Below are 15,679 nucleotides of genomic sequence, written 5' to 3'. Positions count from 1 at the left end.
TTGTCTCCGAGCTTTGAGGCGTTTAACTCTCGGGTGTTGTGCTCCAGTGATATTGCTCTGGTTGCGTTTCTCTTGGCCCCTTTGGCTATGTGTAGTCGCTGTTGGCCAGCTCTAGGGCCTAAAATGACATCCTTTTCTGATTGGTTGTCCCTAACCCCTGAGGTTATATCACACCCTGATTGGTCAGTCCCTTAGCCTGCAGCAGTGCCCTACACTGATTGGTTGAAGGCAGCTCCTGAGGCAGTATCCTGTTCTGCACAGCCTTGGCGCTGTAGGCGATGTCCTAAAACTCCATCTTCAACAACTTGTTCATTTACTAAATGCATTATGATTAAAAAAAAGGTCAGGATTTAATTAAAATAACATTAGTACAGTTTTATAAGCAACTGTCTTATTTTGGGAAATTAATGAGATTGTTAAATAAATTAACTCTAGTTTTCTCTGATCTGTGGTCCTGAGTGTATTATCCAACACCTACCACTTGCCTGACTAATCCCCATAGACGAAGTACAACACATCTAGAAATATGAAGGAAATAAAGTGTCAAAGAGTGGAGCGGGTAAACAAACAGGTAGACAGATTAATTAATTGATTTTTTCCAAACAAGACCATTCCTGGTGATCACTCTCAACACAAACACAATACAAATGCAATGCTGAACTGTTTTATTAACATTACAATCAAGTGCAAAAATATGTCAACCCACAAGTGCCCAAAATAAGGATTTTGAATAATTAACAAATTATCTAAATAAAATAAACTTTCATTTAGAAAAATCTTGCCCCTTAAAGTAACAGGTTATAATTAGACCTCTATGTAATGACTGTACAGGGTGATTTTGGATGTAAAGAGTAGGGTTTCTACCGTAAGAAAGCATTGTAAAGTGTAAGAGTGTGTCTAAGTGTTCGGTCCTGTTCCATGCAGAAGATCAGATCTCTGAAAGTCACACGTGTTGGAACCCTCTGAGCAGTTCTATGTGCACGTAAACCCAGAACCTGAGAAGAAAAATATAGAATGTGAACTTGCTGCTGGAATTACGAGGGGTGTTCAGGTCAAACCTGAGACCTGATGTTTCATTATACGAATACAGTTATGGTAGTGAAAACTCTTATTTCTCTATATAATCTCTTGATACAATAATGTGCTTATTTCAGCATTTCACTTGTGCCTATATACCATCAAGGTAGAAAGTTCTCCCAGTACGCTGATCCAACAATCAAACATGTTGACATGGCCTAGATTGTGGTCAGGACTGTACGAGGGATGCAGCAATAAATCCCAGCTGAGTTCCTGTAATGTGCAAGTGGGGTTGGTGAATGAATGTGTGTACAGTTCCCACCGACAGATGCGTCTCTTCTGCAAGTTGGTGGCAAGGCATTCTACTTGAACACTGAACATTAACAGGAACAACTGCAATTGGCTAGAAGCCACCTTTGCCAGAATCATTGTTCATGGACATACCGCTTTCTTTATAACATTCTTTCTGCACCATTCAGATATTTTACTGCGGTTAAAAGTCTCTGTGCTTGAAACCTTCAATAAATATCAATTGGGTTTATGCTTTTATTCACAAGAAATCTTATCACACGTAAAAAATGAATCCTGAATGATTCCAATCACTTCACAATTTAATATGTTGTTTACTGCTTTTTTTCCTCTCATGAATCTCTTTTTGTCTCATTTACGTTCACTCAGAATATTAGATCTACTTATAGTAGTAGCTAGTTCCTCTTAAAATGCTGCATATTCCATAAAAATACATAAAAACAGCCAAGAGGCAATGTAGTTGTGATTCTGCAATTCAAAAACACTTCCTATCATCATATTTGAACTATTCCCTCTAAAATGTCACACCAAACCCTCATGAAGAACAAAGGAAAATCATAAACAAACCAAGCCTGGTTATCATATTCACCGAACTAGGGAGGTGCTTGTGTGGTGGTCAATACCTGGTTAGTCCCCAAGCTGGAAGAGTCTAGAGGTTTCCTCTTGCGAGGCCCCAGAGCCGCTAGTGCTGCCAGGTTAGCATCTCTGTGCTCCATCTGAGCTAGCTCCAGCTGCTGCATCTGAGCAAGAGAGTTGAACTTGATATAAAAATGCCATGTGTTGATTTACTATGATTTAATGTGTTCTAATTACTAGTTATGCACAATACTATATCTAATGTTCGATGCTTCAGAAACAGACTTGAACTTTTTGTCCTCTTTCACCTCTCTTATTTATACAGTAATTACACACTCTGACAAATCTATAATCCAAATCAGCTTATAATTGAGTCAGGATACAGTTAAGGAGTTAAAAACCCACCCAACAGTTTCTGCATGATGGATCTTGGACTTTAACTCAAAACCTTAACTACTGAATCACGACTGCATGGTCAAACTCTTCCCTATCCATAAACCAAACCTTATTTTTTTTAGTCTCATCACTTTTTTTAACTGGAAATGAAAAAAGGAAAGTAAAACTAGTTTAACTATGAACTAAATATGTGTTTATGATGCTGCCACATCACGAATGTAAGAAATAAGGTGACCTGCATAGCATCCTGACCACAACCTGGATAGGAACACAAACTTCCAGATATCCAAAAGTTTATAATTATAGGTTCAGCAATATATCTATATTCGTCCGCTGTGCTTCATGTCTGTGCTCATGCTGAATTTGGTTCTTATCCAAGTGCAAGGAAAGACGAGTGGAGCTAAAAATAGTGCAGACAGATTGATCAGACACTGAATCTGATTATTGTCTCCCGCTGGAATCAATTCTTTACTAGCGTGCTGTATAGTAAGTCTACTGTCTGCCAACTTTTATCACATTTTTTAAGTCCTATTCTATCAGATTTAAAAAGCCAGCAGTTTAAACATGAAGTTAAGGTTGTATACTGTAGGTTTGCTAAGTGAACGCTGCAGGTTTATAAAAGTAGACAATGCCTACTGATTTTAGTGCACTTTTAATAGAATGCTTTCTTTGTAATGATTAATGTTGACAAAATTGTACACAATATTAGTGGAAACATACTAGCAAGGTAAAAAAAAAAAAAATCTTTAATAATTTCTTAATTTTCACACACAGGTTAAAGGATCCTTCCTTTTGCTCCATGTACAGCCTCAGGCTTTAGTTTCTGCTCCAGTTAAATTGAAATTAAAATTAGCTTCCAATCAGAAAAAAAAGAACCAGTCTAGTCCTGTGTTTCTGGGGTATGTGACAATTCTAATGCAAAACAAGGGAAAAATGAGCACACACACATAGGTGCTGATACGCACACAGACACACAAAAAAACCAACCAACCTCTTTCGCTCTCTGTTTGAGCCTAAGCTGCTCAGGGTCCTCACTGCTCGAGCGGCTCTAAAGAGAAACAAAACAAAACACACAAAATGACTGGCGTGTTTATTTTCAGCAACTCTCTATGTACAGAATAAATACACACACACATTCACCTTGGCGATTCGCAACAGGGTTTCCCTCTCCTCTTCTTCTCTCCTTTGTTTCTCCACTTTCTCCAGCTGCTCCAGGAATTTTAGCTGGGAGCGTGTGTCACTGGTCTGAATGTTCCGCCAGTCATCCTAACTCCAGAAACATGTATTTATGTAAAGTAAAAGGAAAATACATTATTAAAAGGCATACTGGAGACTGGAAATTTGTTGGTCTAATGAGACTATAACTGATCATTTTAGTGCTACACTTGGTAGAAACCCATGACTTCATCAACATGAGAACACCATCACCACAGTGATGCATGGTGATGGTAGCATCACAGTGTAAAGATTAGCAGGGACTGGGGAAAATGTGTGGAACTAAGTAGATGGCAGATTTTATGGGGTTGTTTGGGGGTTTTGGCTGCTGCCTATCCAAGGAAATTTTGGGCATCAGGCCCAAATCCATTGCAGGACACAAACACAGACAGACAACAGGCAATCTGGGAACGCCAATTACCCTCAGCTGCATGTCTTTGGACCGTGGGAGGGAACTGTAGTTTCCTGGAGGAACAGGAAAACTCCACGCATAACAGACCCGAGGTGGGAATCAGACCCTGGAAGTGCAAGGCCAGAGTGGAAACCACTACACCGCCGTAATAATAATAATACTATAATAACACCATAGATGAATCAACACGAGTCTGGGGCAGATAAATATTTTGAAAAATTTCTAAAATTTTGTGTAAACCAAATCATTCATTTCAGTTCAAGGTTGAAGCCACCGGATATTTGTGAGTAAAAAAAAATCATCACTTTATACTGTATACTGAATGCGTTCAGGTTGCTGGTAATCGCTGTGAGGTTTTATGGTCAATCTGTGTGTATGAAAAAGATAGAGATAGAGAGTGAATGAGTGTGCATGTACCCTGTAAGAAATATAATGATGATGTGCTATAACAGTGAGTTTTTCCACCAGATCTCGAAGTCTTTCCTGCGTGGCATGAGACAGCAACCCGAGGACATCAGGATTCACCTCTTCAACACCCAGAGAGTTACCTAGACGCAGACACGCACACACAGGCAAACAGTAGGACACTGCTATCACTAGATGTTTCTTTGGACTTGGACCGGAATTCAAATATTATAAATTACTTCTAATTTTCATGTCTTTCTAAAAGGCAGTTGGGAGATGATTACCTAACCTAACTCTGTTTTTAAAACAAAGAACAATGGCCTAGAATCCTTTAGACATTTTATTCATCCAAATACACAAAACAACTATGTGTTTAACTGTGTTGTAATCGATCTCTAATTAGGGTATTAAAAATAGCATTGATGGTTCGGAACACCTGTACACCGGATTATTTATGCGATTATCTAAATCAGGCAGCTATGTGCCAGCAGTGCACCTCGTGAGTAACATCAATTATTAGAATTGTGGAAAATATCATCCAAGTGATTTTGACTATGGCATTACTGCTGGTGTCAATCAGGGTTGTGTTTCTACTAGATTTAGAGTTGATCTGCTGGGAAGTTTAATCAGAATGGTGAAATAAAGAAAAAACATTCAGTAAACAGCAGTTCTGTGAAAGTAGCGTTTATTGATAAGAGGGATCAAGAGAGAATGAACAGACTGGTTTGAGCTCACAGAAAGTCAAATACCCACTCTACAATTGTGAGGAGCAGAAAAGCATCTCAGAATGTGCAATGCATGGAAACAGAAGACCAGGTTGGGTTCCTCTTCTGTCAGCTAGCATACGGATGGCTGAGGCCTGGAGAAAATCTAGATTGCTCTGATGAATCTCAATTTCTGCTGAGGCACAACATGAATCCGTGTCCAGGGTGGTGGAGGTGGTGTGATGGTGTGGGGGACGTTTTCCTGGCACACTCTGGATACTGTTTTAGACATTATCATGATCATCGCCTGAATGCCACAACCTTAATAAATATTGCCACGGACCATGCGCATCCCCTCCCGGCCACAATTAACCTTTTTCTGATGATTATTTCCAGCATCATAATGCACCAGGTCATAATGGAAAATTATTTTAAACTACAGTACTTTCATCACAAGTAGTTCGGTTTCCTTCAGTGGCCTTCAGAGTCACTGCATATGAAAACAAGGAAACTCAACAGCATGAACATGCACCTGAAAATCTGCAGGAATTGCGTGACGTCAACACGGACGAGCATCTCAAAGGAATCTTGTGGAATCCATTACACTAATAATCGAGACTGTTTTGTTTTGCAAGCAAAGCCAGGCATTACCCAGTATTAATATAGTGTTCATGAGTGCATTAGGCAGGTTTTGAGTCTCTGTTTGCCAGTTAATCATCTAATTTGACAGTTCAGAAAGCTCCCCAGTAAGTGTGCGTGTTTCTGGAGTGTTGATTTGGAGGAAAGTCTAAAGGGATGGGTTGCATTTCTAGATTTGTCTGGATTTTTGTGTCTGTTAACATCAAACAAAAAGTGCTGAATGCATGCATGTAGAACATAAATTGTAGGATAGGATTTTTTTTTTTGCTGAAGTATGTATTCTTTAAAGCAGTATAAAATATTATTAAACAGACTAAATGGCTTTAATCTTACAGCTTTATTGCCGAAAGTGTAGCCAATAAATAAGATAAACCATCTCTGGGGGTCAGGCATTAATAGTCGCCTTTGGGTTTTGTTATGCTTGGTGAACAGACCGACATCTGCACACACTCGTTTTGCCTTTTTGCTGATGCAGACCGAGTTCCTGCAAGGCCAAGCCGACTCTTATTTCCATATTCACTTGTTCCATCTCTCCCTGCTTCAGGCTAACTCTACCTTCCCCTACCTCCCTTCGTTCTCTCACTTGCACTGCCTTGTTATTTTAATCTGCACGGCGGAGGGGATTCCTGCCAATCTGGCAATTCTGTGCCACTCTACGGTCATTAGCATACGGATTAAGCGGAACAGCCTTGTCAGAGATACTGCTGATCAAAGACAGAGCCTCTCCCTGGTGTCTCTCACTGCCAGGGCTTAACATGTGCCAAAAGTCAGGAGACAATGGGAGAGAGAAACAAGAATATATTATGAATAGTAATGATATAAAGCAGTATAACAGTATTTAGAGTAAAAATCAAAAGTCTTGTGCAAAAGTCTTAGGTACCTTGTTTTTTAAGTACAAACTTACCTATGGATTTTTAAAATTTTATTTTAGGACTATTATGAAGTTGGTGAAAAAAAAATTACAAAACATTTCTGATTTTCAAATATCAATATTTCACCACAAAATTATAATGTTAAATATTATATACTCAGCAAAAAAAAGAAACGCCCCCTTTTAGGACTGTGTATTTCAACAATAATTTTGTAAAAATCCAAATAACTTTACAGATCTTCATTGTAAAGGGTTTAAACAATGTTTTCCATGCATGTTCAATTAACCATAATCAATTAATTAACATGCACCTGTGGAATGGTCGTTAAGACCTTAACAGCTTACAGAAAGTAGGCATTTAAGGTCACAGTTCTAAAAACGCAGGACACTAAAGAGACTTGTCTACCGACTGTGAAAAACACCCAAAGAAAGATGCCCAGGGTCCCTGCTCATCTGCGTGAACGTGCATTAGGCATGCTGCAGGGAGGCATGAGGACTGCTGATGTGGCTAGGGCAATAAATTGCCATGTCCGCACTGTGAGACGCCTAAGACGGCGCTACAGGGAGACAGGAAGGACGGCTGATCATCCTCGCAGTGGAAGACCACGTGTAACAACACCTGCACAGGATCGGTACATCCGAATATCACACCTGCGTGACAGGTACTGGATGGCCACAACAACTGCCCGAGTCACACCAGGAACACACAATCCCTCCTTCAGTGCTCAGACTGTCTGCAATAGGCAGTCCATGAGGAGGAGATGCACTGCAGTACAAATATACTAATATTTACACATTAAGTTTACTGAAAGTAAAAACAGTTGAAAGTCAGAGGACGTTTCTTTTTTCGCTGAGTATATATGGTCCTCAGTAATTGGAGCATGAGGAGTGGCAGCGAGTCGACCGCACACTTCATTTACAGGTAATGGTAGCACACAGACGTCAGGATCTGCACGAGGATAGAGTCGCGGGTACCCTCTAGTTTCCTTATGAAACTGCACAAACTGACCCCAGAGTCCACAAAGCGTTGTCACACCAAATAGTGACTGTTTCTTTAATTCCCATTTACTGGGCTTTATTTATTTTATTTTTTTTAGACATCCGCGCTCTACACAATTTATTTGCACATGCCTAAGACCTTTGCACAGTACAACCCTACCCAGGGCATTTTTCTTACTCAATAGGTTAGAAGACTTAGGAATAAGAATAGGTTACCAATTTGAAGCACTCTGTGTTGCAGCGCTGTGGTCTGCAGAAAGGGCTCGTCCCTACATGAGCGCACCACGGTGCCCACCAGCTCTGAACTGGACGCCAAAATGCGAGCATTCTCCTCGTTCACGTTAACACCCGCCATGGAGGCTACATCATTTATGTCATCATCCTCACTAATGGACAAAAGCGCATGAACATAAATATACACACAAGATCATTTTGAATTAAGAATAAAGGAATTTGTGGTGTTGCCACTTTATTAAAGAAACCTATCTTTACTATTAATGCGCCATTTGTGTCCTCCACCTTTCCTAAACACAGAATAAACACTGGCTGAGCAACTGTTTTTAACCCAACAGTGGAACCCTTGGACCAGCGATACACCACTGGTCCCTTTCTACTCTTGAATGGCTTAGAGCCTACTGGAAAAAAGATCAACGGTACCATATAGGCTTCAGTCAGTAATTAAAGTAAGCAAACCTCATTTATAAAAAGCCACAGATAGGTCTTGAGGTTTTTACTCCTCAAAACCACAACATAAAATCCACAGTGGGGAAGAGACTAGTAGTCATTACCGGAACGAGCCTGAGGTGCTGTCCTTGAAATTGTGTGTTTGTGCTGCTTGAGTTGGTGCAGAGGGGGTTTTAGATGCCTGGAGAGAATACTGCCTCCTGAAAGCTCCTTTAAAAAACACATTGCATTAGAGAGGTCAAAATAATGCATAAAGCAAATAATCATTACATAAATTGACTATGTTTATAATACTTTATGATCACTATTGTTACCATAAATCTACTACATGATGATTTCGAGTAAATACGTTATAAATAAATGATATACCCAACTATGACACTGCCAAAGGCTTACTATGGTGTCTCAGGATAATTATGCTTATATCGAAGTCGAAGACATTACCATGGATTTACATTACCTCATCTTATCAAAGCCTGCTCAATAATAAAATATTCTGTCTCACTAGGTTTAAGAACTGAATTACAAACACTCGCCCAGCGTGCTACATTTCAGCAACTCCACTTACATTCTCTCTAACTTTAATCAGTTCCTTAAAGTTTAGCCACAGGAGGGATGGCTTAATGACTAAAGTAATAAAAAACTGATAGACACACTGTAGCAATCACTCCAAAGTCCTTTTCCCTTTCCTTATGAAAAAAAAAAAAAACCTTTCAGGATTTTTTCCCTTTGGTTTCATGTCAGTAAATGTGTTTTGTAAAGGAAGAACATGAAACATTGTGTGCTTTAGGGAGGCTGTGTTGGTGCAAAGAACATATTTTGACTGATGAGAATGAGGAAGAGGAGATCTGTGCCCACCTGCTGCCTGCGTGTTGGTCTGAATGATTGGCTGCTTGGGCTGGGTGTGGTTCTGCACTAGCAACCCAACACGGGGTGAAGAGGTCACGCGTTGCTCCACAATCACTCCTTTGGTTTGCCGGGTCACCTGGTTAAATACAGAACGGCAACATAGCTAGTACAGACAGGCAGAAAGCCAAATATACAATAATACATGCATACATACGAAATATGCAACACAAATATACGAGAATATCAAAGGAACCAAAAGGGAAATATGTTTAAATGTCAAGCTTTCAAAAACTCAGTGTGTGCGCGTTCAGTGTAAGAAAAATGAGGGCCGACATTTCTGGAGATATTCTTCAAATACAAACAAATGCAATAAGCAATAAAATTGCCAAAATTAGATTACAAGATGACAAATGACATTTGAAAAAGACTGCATCAAGTATGCGATAGGCTGATAAGTGAGGAGCTGATGGCATACTTCTGGCTTTAAGTGAATTATTCTGAAGTGTGGGTGGCAGGAACTAAACCTGAGAATGAAGATAAATTGGACAAAATTTCATAAAAAGTGAGTCTCAATTCAGCAAATGGGATTAATTTCACTGTTTCAAATATAAATGGATTAAAAACTTGGACAGAAGAAAAACATACAATATACAGTCTATACTAATACACAATAAAGTCATGGCCAGTAATATTTCGTTTGCCCGCCTATAGCATTGATAATGCTGTACAATGTGGTGGTCAGTTCACATGTGAAAATTATTTATGATCCCGGAACCACTCTTTCACAATCTGAGTCCTGGAATATTGATGACCCAACAGGAAAAAAAAACAATCAGGACTGTATGATCTCTGGTCATTCAGTACATTCAGGTTGTCAGCTGACTTCATTTTATTGCCACATAACGTTGCTGAGCCTAGACCTGACCAACTGAAAGAAGCTCAGATGTCAATACTGGCTCCAGAGGCTTGTACAGTGGTCACTATATACTGTATATATGTTTGCTGCATCACTTCACGTGCTTCCCATCTTACCCTGATGTGCCATTGCTCTAAAACAGGGTCAGTCTGGACTAGACCACAACTGAAGCAGTTTTTTATTATTAATATTTTTTATGATTAGCCGGAGTTCATGTGATTACTATTAACCATAGCTGTGCTTTCTGATGTCGAGTTCTTATGATGAAAATTCCCCAAGTGCTTAAGTGATCTCCATTCATAATTTTTGCCCCCCATGAAGGTGACAGTTCCCAAGACTGTCATATGTCATATATTTATTGTCCAAATCCTTATTTGAACTAAAATGAGATTCAATCCTCTTCTACCACCTCTAAATGGTCATGTTTGTTATACCAGTTTGAGAACAGTTTTTAAGTTGTGATATGGTGCATTACGCGGCTGGAAATAGTCTTTAGAAGATAAAAAAAAAAATATGGCCATGAATAGATGTCCGTGCTCAGCAACAATACTCAAATAGGCTGTGGCATCCAAGCGATGATTGATTGCCCAATCTATGCCAAGAATACATTCCCCATACCATTACACACCCTCCACTAGCCTGGACTGTTGACACAAGGCAGGTTGGGTCCATGGATTCATGTTGTTGATGCCAAATTCTGACCCGACCATCTGTGTGCATATTTAATTGTCCAGTTTTAGTTAAAATTACCTGAAGCTGCTGGCCTTTTATGCATTGCACTGCTGCCACATGATTAGATAACTGCATGAATGTGTAGGTGCACGGAGATTCCTAATCAACTGCTCAGGGAATGTAAATCATTAAAGTATGCAGCTGCAAACAGTATTGTGTAAGAAAATGCTCGGTACAAATGCGTGTTATCCTATGCATCTAAACATTCGCTGCCAAACGACGATCTTACCATTTGAGGTGGTCTGGCAGGAACACTGCCTCGGAGAGGCTGAGAAATGGTGGGGGAGGAGGAAAGGGCAATTTTCTGGGCACTGCTGCTGACTGTGGATGAAGAGGAGGTTTTGGGCTGCTCACACTGCTGGATGAAGTGCTGAGAGTTTGGAGTGAGCTGACGCACAGCAGGAAGGCTCCTCTGAAAATAAAATTAAAAAATCCCTCAGATAAAATGCCATACATTTCTCCTATACTATTAATATCGAACTAACCAAGATCCCAGCTTACTTTGAGAAAAGGCACCAGGTATGGTTGCGGAGATGATTTCAGCTCCATGTAAAGTTTTTCAGTGAACTCCTCAGCTTCCAGGCGTCCATCCTGATAAAGAAATAACAGATCAACTTAAACCTGGTGCTAATGTGGGATTAGACCTATGAAATCAAGCTGATATGATGTCATACCAGAAGGTCTTTGACCAGTGCTCGAACATTCTGTGCCATGTCAGGTGAGCGGGTCCCACTCGATGCCAGCTTCATTAAAGTGATCAGGAAGTTTTTACATTTCTTTACATTTTCCAGTGTCTCCTAAAAAAGCAAATTACATTCATTTCACAGAAGAAGTAAAATCCAATTTTTGATTACCAGCTATATGGTTATTAATTAAATAAATGAATTCATAAAATAAATCATTATCTGTATTAAAAATTTTTGAAAATCTCTCATACACAATTTCTTGTATGTTAAATAAATGCTTAATTTATCTCATATTCAACTGTTAAAGGATGACATTATTGTTCCTAAGCAGCAGGATCTTTCTAAATAATTATACCATTATAAAAAATAATTTTCATCCAGTTATAAATTATATGTTTATTGCCTTTGTAAGAGCCCTGTTTCCGTGCAATAAACATTTTATATTTTTTTATTTACATTTAACATAATACAATTTAAAACAGAAATGGAAATTAAATAACATTTAATGATAACCTGTAGATGACACTAATGCGTTTTTTACGAGGGACATTGGTTTCAAACCAGGACTTTGGATTGTGCAGAATAACCATAAAAACTCCCTGTATTTCTTATAATAATCCCCTGCAACACTAATGCCCCTTTCACTAGTGCTTAGCTACCATCAAGCTAAAATTTTGTCAGTGCACCCGAACAACGATCACACTGCCTGCTTCATGTCTGAAATACTGGCCTCCCAGGAACTCCTTTAGTGGCTTGTAGTGAGGTCAGTACTGTATGTGGCATGTTGCACTGGCCAAATTCCTGTAATGTGCAAGCGATGTTGATAACTGTACACAGTAATTTTCCACAGACAGATTTTTAAGGATCAGACTTTCCATTCCCTGAATGTTAATCGGAGTAATGGCAGTCCACTCTGCGCCACCTCAGTGGAGGCCGTCTTTAACAGATACAAGGCCTTCTTTAAAACGATTTACTATTCAAATGTTTTACTGCATGTACAAGCCTCATCACTATACTGTGCTTAAAGTGTTCTGGAAATGTCAATCAGTTTTACACCTGTATCCATGAGAAATTTGTCCAGTTTCATTTGTATGATTATCAGTACAGCTTTTAATAACATACCTTCTCATACACAATAATAATAAAGAATCTGTCTGGAAAAAATTATAGTTTCATTAAAATGCTTTTCACACTTTCAAAGCTAGAAACATTGTCACTTAAGGTCACTTAATTAAGGCATAGTAACTAATTTGTGTTGTATTGCATTTCATTACTGTGAGGACATATATGAAGAGCCAATTATAGTGCTGATCAATGATTGTTAGAATATCATTACATTTCAACAGACAGAAATCTTCAGTAATAGAGTCTGACAACCAAATAGAAGACCTTGATGAACCACCATATTTCTATATCGTCTGTAAAAACTACCATTATGTGACCACCCCCAGCGTGAGACGCAGTGTGAAACAAACACAGATCTTCATCCGAGGGATGGACGATATTGAGGAAAAGATTTTAATCTGTAACTGTATAGAAGCATACCAGACCTCCTGGTAGAATAACATTTTTAGATTAATGGACTCACTGGAAATGTGTAAAGGCAACACACACACAAATGTGAATGTGTGATGGAGAAATGACTCACCGGTGTGACCATGACCTGGGTGGAGGCTTTACTGCTGCTGCTGCCGCCAACTTTAATGGGAATATTTGGAGAGAGGTTTCGAAGGCCACTAGCAGCTGTTCGGATGCTTTGAGTAACTGCTGAAGAAACTGATGCCTGGCCAATAGACTGAATAAATAAAACAATACATTTATCTTACTTAAAGCCCTGACTTATCAGCACCTGCAGACTGAGAAAATCCAGACCTATACTTACCTTTACTACAGATGTAGTGTTAACACTGGTGGTGGTGACGGTCCTTTGGTTTATGTTCCCGGTTGTGGTGCTTATGGGAGGTTTCTGAGCAGAGGTAGCTTTAATGATCGTGGGCCCTGTAATGGAGCCCGGCTTAAGAGCAGCCCCTAACACTGAGGGGGGTTTAATAATAGTGCTGTTTCCAGTAGTGCTGGGTTTGATTGTGGAAGTGCCCACGGTGGAGCTGGGTTTCAGAACAGTCTTTATTGCCGGCGAGGCAGGTTTAACCAAGGTGGCTACCGTAGTAGATGAAGATGGGAGAGAGACTCTGATGATAGATGTTGCTGTTGCCTGTGAAGATTATTTCTTTATTATTGTATAACATTGAAATTAATTTATATTTATAATTGCACTATATGTTGCATCAAGGTAGATACAGTATGCATAGATAAAAAGTTCAATAAAAGGTGCATCTATAGCTGCACTATAGATATAAAGGTACCTGAGGGGCTTGTGGTCTTACATTTGTAGTGACGGATGTTTTGGGCACTAAGCCCTGGGCCTGGGCTTGAGCCAAAGCCTGTTGGGAAACCAACATCAACTGGCCACTATCACTGCGAATTAAAACCATACCTAAAAAACAAAACAAAAAAAACACCCAAGATGAAGCTCTTACAAATTAGTGACACACTTAAGTCACGTCTACACTCACCTTGTGGAATCTGGAAGTTAGCAGGCAGCTGGAGAGGTGTGGTCTGAGGACTCCGTGCCACTGTGATGTTCTGTGGCGAAGTCGAGGCCCTCGGTAACGTCATGACCGCTGCTCGGATCGGAGCCTGGGTCACTGCTGGAGGTCTCACCTGGTTAGACATCACGGTCGACACCGAGGTCTGTCCAGTCGCCCCAGCTGCTGTTACAGCTGCTGACACCACTCTCGCCCCTACCACCAGTGGTGTGGCAGACCTGACAGCTGCAGAGCTGACCAGGACTTTTGGTGTTGGAGGCATGGAGGCAGATGTGACACTGGATGTCACAGGTGTAGCAGGACTGGAGATCATGCCCGTGGAAGAAACTTCAGCATCAGCAGGGTGCTTTTGCATTGCCTCTGATGAAGGGGTTTTCCTTTCCTCTGTGAGTACTGACTCCTTGGCTGAGCTGTGTGACGCGCTGCCGGCCTCGTGCGCATGCTGGTGTTGACCTGATACCTGAGCGCACGAGGCTGCTGCTGCTCGAGACTGGCGCGCGTTTTCTGCCGAATCGTCGGTTTGCCGAAATTCGTTTGCGCTTTCGCTTTCAGACATGACAGACAGTTATAACACACACACACACAGCGTCATGCCGTGTTAGTGTGAACTATTTCCCGACCATTAGCGTCCTCAGGGCGGAAGTTGAAACAAAGCCGCCTCGTTAGTCAGCTGCACTCCGAGTCACTGCCTCATCAACTACCAGCTGATATTTAGCGTCAGTTCCAGCTTTATTTCACATCCTTTTCACTCTCTTAGCGACTTGTGTAGTAGTCAGCGACTACAAGAAATGTAACCTGACCTTATTATTATAAAGTTAAATCTACACAGAGTTCTCTCACGTATGAGTTTAACAGGAACACCTGCACATTTATGCGCTTATTCAATCAGCCAATTATCTGACACCAGCACAATACATCAACTAATGCAGTTACAGGTCAAGAGCTTCAGTTAATCTTCACAGTGTGAAGTGTCTGAATGTTGGTACTAGATGCCCTAAAGCTCAGAAGGTTAAATCACTGAGTTACTGTTGAGGAGGTCAGCGGTTCAAGCCCAGCCTAGCTCTACCAGGTTGCCATCGTTGAGCCCTTGAATAAGGCCCTTAACCCAATCTGCTCCATGCTTTGTTGGTTTCCTTCAGTTTCCTTAAGCTGAAACACCTTAGTAATGAAATAGATCAGTCCAGTTACGTGAGCTCGTGCCCATCATAGCTTTAGGTTCATGTTCTCGGGTCACAGGAGTGGAACCTAATGTGAGCTGCTCTTTTATCCCATCCACCTCAAGGTTTGGTGTTCAGCGCATGCTGAGATGCTCTTCTGCTCGTAATAGTTGTAAAGATTTATTTGAGTTAGTACATCTTTTATAGCAGCTCGGACCAATCTGGCTATTGTTTCTGATTAGAAAACTGCATGACAGAGGTGTGCATTTTCTTAATAAAGTGGACAGTGATGTATAGTCAGGTAATTCACTCACATTTCTCTGCTGGGTTAAAAACAGTACAGGGCTATGAATATACAGGATATCATGCACTAATATTATACTCATATTTTACCTCTTATTATGATCATTTTCATGATTATTATCATGAATATTATTATTATCCTTTACTGAGAAATTATATAAACCATATGGCCAAAAGTATGTGGATATGCAGTTGGTACAGTT

General features: G+C 40.2%; 1 protein-coding gene across 2 annotated transcripts; it reads right to left on the bottom strand.

Moving 5' to 3' along the window:
• Positions 1–661: 661 nt before the first annotated feature.
• taf4b (TAF4B RNA polymerase II, TATA box binding protein (TBP)-associated factor) lies at positions 662–14,755 on the bottom strand. 2 transcript variants are annotated; one of them, XM_053489202.1, is made up of 15 exons: positions 13,984–14,755; positions 13,774–13,904; positions 13,293–13,622; positions 13,059–13,205; positions 11,399–11,521; positions 11,226–11,315; positions 10,954–11,136; positions 9,086–9,212; positions 8,332–8,437; positions 7,760–7,929; positions 4,343–4,473; positions 3,439–3,564; positions 3,290–3,346; positions 1,950–2,066; positions 662–995 (listed from the first exon to the last, which is right to left on the bottom strand). In XM_053489202.1, the coding sequence occupies exons 1-15, from the start codon at positions 14,570–14,572 to the stop codon at positions 861–863; spliced, it is 2,562 nt and encodes an 853-aa protein (XP_053345177.1). In that variant the 5' UTR covers positions 14,573–14,755; the 3' UTR covers positions 662–860. The 2 variants fall into 2 exon arrangements, with proteins under 2 accessions (XP_053345177.1, XP_053345178.1); XM_053489203.1 differs by having other exon boundaries at positions 13,795–13,904.
• Between the last annotated feature and the right edge of the window lie 924 nt (positions 14,756–15,679).

This window comes from Clarias gariepinus, chromosome 27 (assembly GCF_024256425.1).
Source record: "Clarias gariepinus isolate MV-2021 ecotype Netherlands chromosome 27, CGAR_prim_01v2, whole genome shotgun sequence".
NCBI classification, from domain to species: Eukaryota; Metazoa; Chordata; class Actinopteri; order Siluriformes; family Clariidae; genus Clarias; species Clarias gariepinus.
This window is presented reverse-complemented; position numbering and strand designations above follow the sequence as displayed.